A 12,993-nucleotide genomic window follows, 5' to 3' on the forward strand; every position below is an offset into this window, starting at 1 on the left:
GCTAGACCAGTGCCTGCCATTCAGTAACTTGAGGAAGCAGAAAGAGAGAAACTTGCCCAGGATTCAGCTGTTTCTTCTGTATCTTTACTAGAATTTGCCTCATGGTTGAACATACCTATTCTCCTCGCTTCTTCCCACCTTTCTCTGCCTATCACTTACACAATCACACACATTTTGTCCATTTCAAGAGCAGCCTAGATGGACCTATAACCTGGTTCATCTTTTGCTTGCCTTTGAAGACAAAATGTGTCCTTAAGGAGATAATGCTTAGTTGAATGTATACAGATTCCCTGGCTGAAATCTTTTGTTTTCATGGAAGCAGCGCATGTCATTTTATTTTCTATGAAAACCTTTTGCCCTTTGGAAAAATAAGCACACTATCTCCAAACAACAATTTCACTAAGAATATGATGCCACAATAACTTATTTCTTTGCTTCCAAAAAAATCGGATAATGTCCATGGTCACAGCTATAATTATCTGATTAATTTTTCTTATCATGTGGCATGCAACGTAGATACAAAACAAAATGCATCTTCTCTCAGAGCAAGGGGAGTCTTCACCAGTTTTTACCTGTACTCCTAAATTAACAAACTTAGTAGATCCAGGCTTTTTGTTTTTTAGCCATCATAGCCATCCATAGTCATGGATGGGTACAACACATGAGTCATCTGACTGGTATAAAGATTGATATTGCACTTAAGAAAAGGTAACTGATATTCGTGACTTATTTATTTCAGCCTTTGAGTAATTTTCTCAGGCCACCATGTGGAGTACTTCTGTTTCTCACTCTAGGTACCTGATTCAACAGTCTTGCTAAGAATTGACCAATGGGAAGCATGGCCTCTTAGAGAAAATGCCAGCTCCTCTTGCAGAAAGTAACAAACCAAATCCTGAGGTACATCAGTTGTGAGATTTTCCCAGGTGCCCAAGTTATTTGCGTGGGTTGGCAAAAAGTGTTAGTGCCAAGGGTTCCTATGGGGTTTGTTTTTGGTTCTATGATGTGAAAGACAGTATCATGTAGAGGTGCTAGAAACTGGCTGCAGACAGAGGTGTGTCTTGCCCTGGATTGGCCATTTTGAGATCTTGGGCAAGTGATAGCACGTATTTGAGTCTCAGTAGCCTGTTGAGAAATGTGTCACTAAGATCTGAAAAATTAGATAACATGCTTCTCTGAGGTTTGAGATTAGTTCTGCCATTGTTATTCAAGTCTTTGGGAAGATCTGGAGCCTCGTTTCTTTAGGACTATCAGAGTAGGTGACTGAGAATCATGCCATGTTGCAAGAACCCATGAGTTCCTATCCTGTCATCGTGTCATTGCCTGGGACATGCATAGCAAAGGAATCAAGAAGAGATTCCACTCACGTTCCCCTGCTGGGTCTGGAAGCAAGCATTCATGATGTCATTGTTTGAAAATGGAATTAAAGTTGATCAAGGGCTCAGAAGAAGGTAGTTCTGTGGCATACCCAGGCTATATAACATAAGGATGTGAAGACAAAGGTAAATGCTTATTAAAGAAAGACTTATTGGAAGTTGTGCTATCTGATGTGCCATGTAAAATCATTTTGCTGCCTGGCTATGGAAATCTAAGGGAGAATGAACATTTATCAAGGCTTTTAGAATCTTGTGTTTTTTGGGGTTTTTTTTTGAGGAAGATTAGCCCTGAGCTAACATCTGCCACAATTCCTCCTTTTTTTCTTGAGGAAGATTGGTCCTGAGCTAACCTCTGTGCCCATCTTCCTCTACTCCATGTGTGGGACACCTGACATAGCATGGCTTGATAAGCAGTGTGTAGGTCTGTGTCCGGGATCTGAATTGGCAGACCTAGGGCTACTGAAGCAGAGCATGCGAACTTAACCACTATGCCACCAGGTTGGCCCTTCATGGATTTTTTAAAATTTACTAAGACTGACTCTCAAAGCTGCTCCTCTGAGTAAGTGTAACAACCAACATAGCACTTTTTTTTCTTGCTGTGAATTAAACTACTGAAGGACAGAGGCCTTAATTTTTTTCCCTTCCTACCTGTTCTTGTAAGGAGCAGTTGATGGAGTTGTATGCACTGAGAAAGGGCTTGATAAATAGCCCTGTTGCAGCCAGTTCTTTGAGATGTCTCTGAACTTAGAGTCAGAATGTCTGAGACTGTTGTTCAGCTCTGACTCCATCATCTATGTGGCTTTGGTCTCCTTACTTTACCAAGCCCTGGTTTTTTCATCCCTAAAATGAGTCAGTAGCAGTTGTTCTGTCTACTTCACAGCATTGCTGTGAGGATCCCATGAGATCCTGAGTATAAGGATCATTGTACGGATATAGGGATCTTTGTAGTTGATGCTGAAGTTTAAAGGGGCAAAGAATTGGTTACCTTTTTAAGAAATCATTGTCTTAATTTTGTATTCCCAACAAGCAGACACTGAGTAAAGGATTTAAATACAAGTTGTTTATTTAGAAGGCGATTTCAGGAAGCACTGGTGGAGAAGGGGGGGATGAGACAGGCAAGAGAAGGAAACCAGTGGAGGGTGTGCTATCAAGCCATTTACTACTGTGGGCAACTGGAGCTCACTTCCAATGGGAAGTGAGACTACACTCTGGGAGACAGTGGAGACCGTGCCTCAGAGTTCTCCACCTGAGGGGCGAGGGAGTGGGTGTGTTTATCTTCCCATTCCCCGTAGTCAATGGTTGAGGGCTGCTCCTGGGGGTATTGATTCTCTGGCACTTCTGACCTGGTGCACACTAAGGCAGAACAGTATTCAGGGAACTAAGGAAAGTCCTCAGGCAAAAGACATGGAAGCCGGCCTTTGAAGTAAGGCTGTGTACACGGAAATGGTAAGAACCGAGACAGGGAGTAAACACAGCACCAACAGGATCTGTTATTGTCATCCTGATTTCATAACAGCACCACTTTCCCACCTAATCTTCATCTCTCCATATTATTATTCTCTAATATTCAGTTTGTTTTCATTTGAAGACTTGTTGGTCTTTTACTCAAGTATTTTTGTCACTGTGTGTTAAAGGCAGTGACAATATGCGATCCAATACACACCCTTTCATCATATTCTGGCACTGTTTCACCAAAGAAAGGCTAGAGATAGAAATAAGGCAGATTCCTGCAAGGGCCAACATTAATAATAGCTCACATTTATGGGGGGTTTCCTCTGGTTGTTGGCACTGTGCTAAGTCTTTCAATTTTGAAATCGAGGCTAAAGAGTTTGCAATAGCAGATATCACTTTGAGTCATTAAATATTGTGATCCCTGGCTGTTTGCTTTAACAGGTTGGAGGTTTCCAAAAAATTGCAACTTCCCAGAAAGGGCCTTGGTCTAGGCATCAAGAGACTTGGGTGGGGGGGTGGGTCTTACATTAGCACGACCTTGGAGGTCGTCACTTGGCTTTCCTGAGCCTCATTGTTCCATGTGCAAGAAGACAGGCAATGGAGTGGACTTGTAAGAATTTCTAAACCAAGTTTCCTTCCTGCTAGCTGGATTATCTTAAAGACAAAAAAGGAAAATGGCTCTTGATCCCTTTGGAGTTAAATGTGTACAACAGGGAAGTTTCTCTAGTGAGAGAGCCTCTGTTGAGCCCTTCCTTTACTTTATTAGATGCCAATTTACATATTATTCAGTTCTTTTGTCCAGAGATTAAACTCTCCAATGTTAAGTGAACAGCTTTAAAATATCTTTCCACAGTCAAAACTATATTATGAAATATTTTCTGATAAGAACAATCAAAAGGTAGTGTAGGTCAAAATTCACTGAACGGTATGTGTTAGGTTTGCACATTTCATTACATGCAAATTTTGCCTCACACGAAGAAGAAAAGAACTATAGAAAAATATTGAAATCTGGTAACTGATATGCATGAGGAAGAGTTTAGAGTTGAGAAGTATTGATTCTGCAACTTTCTTTGAAATATATAAAACACATGGATTGATGGATATATAGATGGTTAAATGTGTGATAAAACAAATATAGTAAAATGTTAATTGTAGAATCTAGGTGGTAGGTATATGAGTATTCATTGTAGAACTCTTAATTTTTCTGTAAATTTGTAAAGATTCACAATAAAATGTTGAAGGAAAAGGTATTTTTTTCTAGCAATAAAAGCACAGACCCTGTGGCCATCCTGCCCTGTTAACTAGAGGTTTAATCTTAGGCAAATTTACTTAATTTTTCTTGGATCTGTTGACTCATCTAAAAAACAGAGAAAGTAACAGCATCAAACTCATCAGGTTGTTTGAGGACCAAATGAGTCAGTATTAGTAAAGTTCTTAGCATGTAATGTGGAGTAACAGTTGATTAAATGAAATCTTAAAAGTCATCTCGTTTACAGGGTCATCGGTAGGAAAACAGATTATACTAATTTTTCTTGGTCATTCAACCCTGAGAATGCAGAATGTTATTAAAACCAGATGACAGACATATACACCCTGAGGTATTAGTCATTTTCCATCTAATTCAGGTATATGTCATCTCCTGCTAATGGGTAGCAGAATTGTCAGGAGGACTCAATAATGTTTAATTTCTATTTTCATTTCCTTCAAAAAGTTCCTCTTGCTTAAAGCATGTCCCCGACCTCAGACTTGGAGTATACGTAATATCTGGATATCAGTATAAAAGCCTGCAGCTACCTGGCCACACAAAATAATCCAGTGATTTAGTGATTTTTTAAGAAGAGGCAGGGAATAGTAGTCATGTTCCAAAGGTAAATTAGTAATAAGATAGTTATTATCTTATTAAATTAGTTATTAAGATTTAATTGTAAATTAGTTAATAAGATTTTATACAGTTTAGAGTCTACAAAGAAGACTGTGTATCATATGAATGGGGCCTTTCTCATCTTTGAAAGAACCAAACATGTGGACAGAAAGTGGCAGTTTAAAGAACAAACAAAACAAGCTGGAATGAGAGTTCTTACAAAAAATAGATTAGTGAAAACAGGTGGTCTTTGATCATTTCACAAATATTATTGAGCACCTACTATGTACAGGCTCTGGTCTAGGTGCTGGTGATTCAGCCAGGGAATAAGATAGAAATCCTGCCCACGTGGAGCTCATATTCCAGAGGCAGAGGCAGATGAGAGATAGGAAATAAATTAATGTGTGTGTTTATATGTGTGTTTGTGTAGATGGTGTTAAGTACTAACGAAAACAAGCAGGAAAGGGAGGCAGGAAGTGAGGAGGTTTGCAATTTTAGATGGCATTGTGAGCTTATGTCTCACAAAGAAGGTAATATTTGAGTAACGACTTGAAAGGAGGGAGGACAGAGGCACATGGGTATCCGGGAAGAGCAAATGGGAGAGGAAGTGTGAATGTCTTCAAGTGGGAGGACGTGTGGCTGCTTGCTCTAGTGTGGTTGGAATAGCACTGGGAAAAGCAGCTGGAGATGAGTCACAGAGGACAAGCCATGGGGCCGTATGGCCATTGTAAGGATTTTGGCTTTTACTCTGAGTGAAATGGGAGCCATGGGAAGGATTTGGGCAGAAGCATGATGTGCTGATTTCATTTCAACAGGATCATTCTGGCTGCTGTGTTGATAACAATCTTGCTAGCGTTGGAGGGCAGGGCAGGGGTGGAAGCAGGATATGGTGAAATAAGTCCATGAGTTCTTTGATACTCTTCCCATTGACAGGTGGGATGGTCCCTTCCTCTTGAACCTGGTAGGCTTCTCTGTGACTCCTTCAACCTACAGAGTAGGGTGGAAGTGAAGTTGACCTCTGAGGCTAGGTTATAAAAGGCTGTGTGATTTCTACTTCATTTACTAGAAACTTCTCTTGGAGCTCTCCCTGCTAGAGAAGTCAGTAACCCAGTGGCAATGCAGTCCACAGTCCTGACTTGTCAAGACTGGTTTTTCAGTCAACCAGCCTGGATGCCAGACATGGGAGTAAGGAAGCCATCTTGGAGGCAGATCCTCCCAGTCCAGGTGTTCCAGGCCCAGCCAATTGAGTCATCTCAGCCAAGGCCTCAGTTATCATGGAACAGGGAAGAACTGCCCCCACTGTGTCTTCTGAATTCCTGACCAGCAGAATCCATGAGCATGATAAAATGGTTGCTGTTCAGTTCCACTATGTGTTGGAATGGTTTGTTATGCAGCAATAGATAACTGGGATGTAGGGAGAAAAGATGGGACTCCTGTAACAATTCAGGTGAGAGATACTGGTGGCTGAGACCAGAGTGGTTGCTGTGGGAGAGGTGAGGAGCCGTCAGATTCTGGCTGTACTATGAAGGTAGGATCATGAATTTGCTGACTGATTGAATGTAGAATAAAAGAGAAAAGTCATGGATGGTGCCAGATTTTTGTTTTGAACCAATGGAAGGACAGAGTTGTAATTAACTGAGATGGGAAAGACTATAAGGGGAGCAGGTGTGGGGACAGAGGGAGGGAGTATCAGGAGCTCAGTTTGGACATATGAAGTTGGAGATGCCTTTTGATTACCCAAGTGGAAAGATCAACTAGACAGTTGGAAATTACACACACATATATATATACACACATATATATATGTATATATATACATATATATACACACACATACACTATATATACATGCATACACATGTGTACATATACATATAGTGATGAGACAAGATCAGATCATCATGAGAGATAGGCAGTTAGAAAAGAGAAAAGGTGCAAGGATGAGCCTTGGGTCACTCCATTGTTTAAAGGTCAAGTTGATGACGAGGAATCAGGAATAGAAACAGCAAAGGAACAGCTAGCAATATTTGAGTGTCATATCCTGGAAGTCAAAAGAAGAAAGTGCTTTAAGGAGGAGGGAGTGATTACCTGTGTCAAACGCTCCTGACAGGCCAAGTAAAATGAGGACTGAGAGGCCACCAGTGGATGGAGGAATTTGAAGGTTTAAGACTGTCATTTATTGGGCATCTATTATATGCCAGGCATTGTACTGAACACTCTTATAATAGCAGTAGAAAAGAAAGAGATGGTTGCAGGCTAACTTTCATAGATAACAGCTACCATTTATTGAGTATCTATTATATATCTTATAGTTATTGGGAGCCTTACATATGCTATCTCATTTATTCTGCATCACTGCCCTGTGAGGTAGGGATCAGAGACATGAAGCACCTGCCCAGTGGGCACAGCTAGTAAGAGGCAGAGCTGGACTCAAACCCACTTCCATCTGTTATTGAAGCTAGTGGTCTTCCTGCTATCATGGAAATCCTGAGGGGTACTAGGGCATAAAAAGCCCCAGAAAAGAACTGTCTTTCCAGGGAGCTCATTTTTACTCAAGGTTTTAAAAGTAGTTTTATAGCAAAAAAAAAAAATTTGAATGTATTACAGAGTAGGATGCAAAATTCTAATATAAATTTTTTAATAAATGAATAATACGTGTGGGCTTATTGCCTGAGTTGCTTTGGGTTATGTGTGGTTTTCTCTCCTCTTGGATCAATTTGTGAGTTCCTCACCCTATCTTCTCTGGAGAGGTTGATTTGCTAGTTTTCCTGGTTGGGTTGTGAGAGCAGACGTAGCCTAATTAACAAAGGCGTTCTAGAGCTGAGGTTCTTAAGTTGGGGATCTGATAAAGTCAGGGAACACATGAACTCTATATGGAAAATGTTGTGATTATGGACATATTCATTTTTCTATAGATAATATCTCCCAGATTCTCAAAGGATCCTTGACCCACATGGCAGAGAAAGAAGAGTCAGGTATAACTTGTAGTTAATAGGATTATCATGATTTTCACAAAGATTTTCTTTTGGGCAACTTTTGAAGGTCTAGTTACACGATATCTAGAGAACAATAATGGTGACCAAGCTTTATCAATGCATTGTCTAACAAAAGCTTTGCGTGTCACTTCCTACAAAGTCTAAGAGATCAAGTTTGACCAGTAAAGTGTTTTTGGTTCTAGGACATTTTGACAAGCAGTTTGGCTCTACTACTTGAAATCAGGATAGTTAGGGAAATCTAGCATATGTGGTTGGTCATAATTGTTCTTCAGACTTGCACATTCCGGGATCAAGTGTTAACATAACAACTAAGGAAAATGAAGATGCAAGATTCATCTATTGCTTTTTAAATATATAAAGTCAGTCTAAATTAAGAGGAACCAAATTCCCTGAACCAATTTTCCTTAATGTATTTGAGAAAAAAGCACTCTATTTATTACCTCTTATTTTTGTCATCCTATTTGCCTAGAGTTTAGACACTTTAGATTGTGGCTTGTGGCAACGTTTCTTTGAAATCTACACTATTTGAATTTTTAAAGACTAGATGCCAATACTTAAAAATCAGGAGATTGTTGGGGCTGGCCCAGTGGTGCAGCAGTTAAGTTCGCACGTTCTGCTTCGGTGGCCTAGGGGTTCGCCAGTTCGGATCCCGGGTGAGGACATGGCACCGCTTGGCCAAGCCATGCTGTGGTAGGCATCCCACATAGAAAGTGGAGGAAGATGGGCACGGATGTTAGCTCAGGGCCAGTCTTCCTCAGCAAGAAGAAGATTGACAGCAGATGTTAGCTCAGGGCTAATCTTACTCAAAAAAAAAAAAAAAAAACATCAGGAGATTGTCTCCTCCTCCCACCCCATTTGGATTTCCAGCTTCTTTTGAAAATCATAAGATCTGTCAACACAGGACCTATTTTCCCTCATGGTGACAAAGAGTTTTGTTCAGGTAAACCCATTCTTACCACTTCCTATTGTCCCATACCAGGCCTTGCCAGCCTTCTAGACGTTTGTAATCTCAACCTCTGCTATAATCAAACCATCTTCAATGTGGCAAAACTCTTGAGTGGAGCAGGATTCAGATGGCATTGTGATGGATAAAGTAGATTGTGGAGAACAATTTTGAATACTTCTCTGAGCTATGCTGATAGTGTTCTTTCCCCAAATATTTACTCTAAATTGCAAATTACCTGGTTAGTGTCTTTGTTTCTAATATGGTGGCAATGGCTCCTTCTCACATGAATTTACAGGATGGTGTACTTTAAAATTCCAAAAAGCTACATTAATTCAGGCCAACTGAGACAAAGGTGACAATACTTAGTAAAAAGATTGTTCTTCAAAATAAATGTAGTGGGGGTCCATGAAAGTAATTAGGTTAACATCAATCTACCTCTAACAGTAGAGAAAGATTTTCTAGGAAACTTTAACAAATAGATCAAATTAATTTATAATTAGCAGATATTAAGTACCCTTAAAAGCATGTATTCTTTTAATTAACAAAACATCTTCACCTGAACACACAAACCCTCCTGAGCCAACTATTTCTTCACAGATGATGCAACAAGTAATTATGCGTCAGATTTGGAAGCATTCAAATGATTGTGTTTTTGCGTTGGTGAGTTCATTGTATTTGGCTATACCAGCCAGATACTCATCTTAAGCATGCAGTCCTTATGCCAAAGCACAAAACAAAACAAAGTAAAAGTGTACAGCTTAGGAAAACACATCTTTGCCAAAGGTCAATAGCAAATGGGCAGCCGAAACAAACTCTTCCTCAAAATGCAAATACCAGCACTGAAAATGGTTATGATGGGGTTGCAGGGTGACTCTTCTAGGCATTTTAAAGAAATAGAATATACACAGTTTCACTTATTTATTGCTGCTTAACAAAGCACCACAACGCTTAGAAGAACAATCATTTGCTTGCTCAAGAATCTGTCATTTGGGCAGGGCTCAGTAGAGATAACTCATCTATGCTCCATGATGTTATGAGTTGGAGCAGATCGACACTGGGGCTGGAGGATCCAGCCAAGACAGTTCTCTCACACAGTTTGCAAGTTGGTGCTGCACCTCAGCTGGGAGCACAGCAAGGAGACTTGGTTTCTCTCTACTTGGGCTTCTCCTCAGGGTCCTCTTCTAGGTTGGTGGCTGGGTTCCAAGAGTGAGTTTCTAAGAGGACTGGATTCAAGCTACAAGGGTTTTGGTCAGGACTCAATTTGTTAAAAGTCCCCAAAGCAAAAGGGACTAAAGCCAGTGACTGAGGAGCGTGATAGTAAAGACTTCATCCACATTATACAGGGGAAAACAGGCCCTTGTCTGCCCTACTGCACTAAGACCTCAGCAGGGTTTCTCTTTCTGGAAAATATTTTTTAAGCCATAATTGAGTCTCTCAGTGGAAGCCAATTTCAACTTAATAACACCTAAATGTACCTAAGCCAACAGATTCTGGATGACCCTTCAGAAACAGCTGTCAGAAAAGGCAACGGCTGCCCTGATATTCCCTGATGCTCTTAGGGAAGCCACAATGTCCCAAGATGTTTACAGTCTTGTAGGAGTACTTAGTAACGAACCTTTAGGATCCTGGCTTTCATCTTTACTTTGGACTGGTTGTAACCATCTAGCTAAGTTTCTACCCCCTTCACTAGACGGTGCCTACAAAACCAAGGTAAAGAGAAAGAATAGCTTTGGGGGCATCTCTGCCCAAATGAGAGCCCTCAGAGTCAGAATGGTCCACAGGGCGAGTAGGCAAGTGGCCAGTGTTACAGGTATTCCAGGGGCAAGGAGTGTCTTGGGTGGTAGTGGTCTGAATCAACACAGTGACATATAGATGGTGGATATTATTATGATTGCCCTCAAGCATATGATGGGAGTTGAGTGCATTCCCTTTACATTGCACTAGGTTTTAGATAATCAGCTGGAAGAGCCCAGATCTGAGGTTTTTGGTAGAAACTTCCAAAGCTAGGGTAATGCCTTTTGTTAAAAGGGGAACACATTTTGAGGACTACAGCCTATTCACACACAACCCAGGCTCTGGAGTGCCACCCCCACCTTTTCCCACTGGATGCATGAATTTAATTCACTGAGTAGTGGCCTGGCCCCAGCCAGCCCCTCCTGTTCTGTGATCTTAGAACAATCTCACCTTCCCCTGGGCGGATGCTGGTTCTCTGGGGATGGATGAGTGACGCAGGACTGCAGGGGTTCATTGCTCAACTTCTAATTTCCCAACAGTGAAACTACCTGTTGGCAATGTTAATTTGCCCCAGAAGCAGATGAGCTCACCCCTGCTCCTCAGAGCAGAGGGCCAGGGCATCATATGGGAAATTGGGAACTGCCTTTTTATAAGAATCTCGCAGACCTTGGCTCTCTCTTTGAATAAACTGACAATATTTTTTTTTTTCTAATAACTGCTTACTAGATCAATATATCTGTAGCTTGTGTGTGTCTGTGTGTGTGAGGAAGATTGGCCCTGAGCTAACATCTGTTGCCAATCTTCCTCATTTTCTATCTTTCCTCCCCAAAGCGCCAGTACATAGTTGTATATCCTAGTTGTAGGTCATTCTAGTTCTTCTATGTGGGATGCCACCACAGCATGGCTTGATGAGTGGTATGTTGGTCGGTACCCAGGATTCAAACCAGTGAACCCTGGGCTGCCTAAGTGGAGTGTGTGAACTTAACCACTCAGCCACGGGGCCAGCCTCTCACAACATTTTTTGAGTTCCTCCTCCTGCTCAGTACATCCCCATCAAACATTCTGTCATAGCAGGGGCCAAAAAAAAAAAAAAAAGTATTAAATGAGAAAACAATTAAAGTCTGTTTGGTTTCTGTGTGCAGCGGGTAACAATAAGCCACCCTTTCTGAAGTGTCTTGGAAAGGAATGCGTGTGATGTCAGGTTTCAAAGGAAGACTCTGGCCCCAAATCAACCTGTGAGCTCTGACAATGCTCCACTAAACACCGAAAAGAATTTGCCTTTCAGCCTGAGAGGCATTTCTCATGTGCCTGGGAAAAATGCCATCTCCACCACATAATCTTAGCAACGTTTACTTTCACTTCCTTTTTTTCGTATGAAGCATGATGAATGCAGCCTGTTGTCATTTCTGGTGGACTGAAATTTGGCTGAAGAGTCTGAGACTTCACAATTCTGCTCCCCAAAATGTTTGAGAGAAAATGAAAGTCTAGTAGTTATGTTTCTATTTTAGGGGTTTAAAGCTCTTGGGTTTAGGTGTGTCCTTTCTTGTATAGAGAAGAAATTCTCTGCTTAACCCACACCCAAACTTTTTGGTAGCCAAGCATTTGAGTTAGCTGAAGTGAAGAGTCAAAACACATAAAACACTTCATAAAAAGAACTTTCAGTTAGGACAGCTTCAAACAGCTTTACAAAGAAATATTGAAATGCTAGGTCCTTCAGAGTAAGGGGGAGGGACTGCCTCTTACCTGGGCTTCTTTCACTGTCCCGTTCTCTGTGTAGTTTCCACTTTGCGAGCCGTCACTCTGTTTCCTGTGATTGTGAAGATTCCCGTTGCAAACAGCACCACCTCCAGAATTAGCCATTTGTGTGAAATGATGGAACCGACAGGTTTTCCTCCAGTGGTTCTTGGCAAGCTTCTGTTTTGAAGTTGGTGAGGGGATGGGATAAAGCACTTTGGGCTGAGCTCTTGGAGGAATCCTACCAATCAGGCTTTTCCAGAAGAAGTACAACAGCCTATCTTTTGGGCAGATCTTTGAAAATAAAAACAAACAGTTACCTTTATACTCTTCGACTCAGAATGTGGCCTCCATGGCAACAAACCTGCTCCCGAAACCACAAAGGACATTGCCCATGCTGGCTTCTTGTGTGGACTGAGGACACCAAGAGACTGTAAAACCCAGTGGCCGAACAGCGAGGAGGCGGACTAGGGGGTGGAGAGTCTTTTAAAGATATACACACATGCACAGCACACTCACATGGAGTCTTCTACGTACAGCCAGTTTCGAATTTACGTCTATCCCCCAGCCCCTCCCTCTTGCATCTAATTACATTTTTTGGGTCGTAAACCAAGCTCAAAGTCAACATTTCTTTTTGCTGTAAAATAACATTCATAAGTGGTTGCCAGGAACCAGAGGGTGGAGAGAATGGAAAGTTACTGTTTAATGGCACAGAGTTTCAGTTAGAGAAGATAAAAAATGTTCTGACGGTGGACGGTGGTGATGGTTGCACAACAATGTGAACTGAATAACAATGTGAATGTGCTTAATGCCACTGTACTGTACACTTAAAAATGGTCAAAATGGTAAATTTTATGTAATGTGTATTTTACCATAATACAAAGATGGCAAAAAAAA

At 41.2% G+C, this 12,993-nt stretch overlaps 1 protein-coding gene across 2 annotated transcripts in view; it reads right to left on the reverse strand.

Annotated features, from left to right (window-relative positions):
- Positions 1 to 12,604, reverse strand: part of SPTLC3 (serine palmitoyltransferase long chain base subunit 3) — a 145,706-nt gene extending 133,102 nt beyond the window's left edge. Inside the window, exon 1 of one of the 2 annotated variants that reach the window (XM_014865864.3) lies at positions 12,106 to 12,604. In XM_014865864.3, the coding sequence (XP_014721350.1) occupies positions 12,106 to 12,222 (117 nt within the window). In that variant the 5' untranslated portion in view covers positions 12,223 to 12,604. The remainder of the gene's footprint in view (positions 1 to 12,105) is intronic. The other variant, XM_014865865.3, reaches the window with a different exon arrangement.
- Between the last annotated feature and the right edge of the window lie 389 nt (positions 12,605 to 12,993).

Source organism: Equus asinus, chromosome 15 (assembly GCF_041296235.1).
Source record: "Equus asinus isolate D_3611 breed Donkey chromosome 15, EquAss-T2T_v2, whole genome shotgun sequence".
NCBI classification, from domain to species: Eukaryota; Metazoa; Chordata; class Mammalia; order Perissodactyla; family Equidae; genus Equus; species Equus asinus.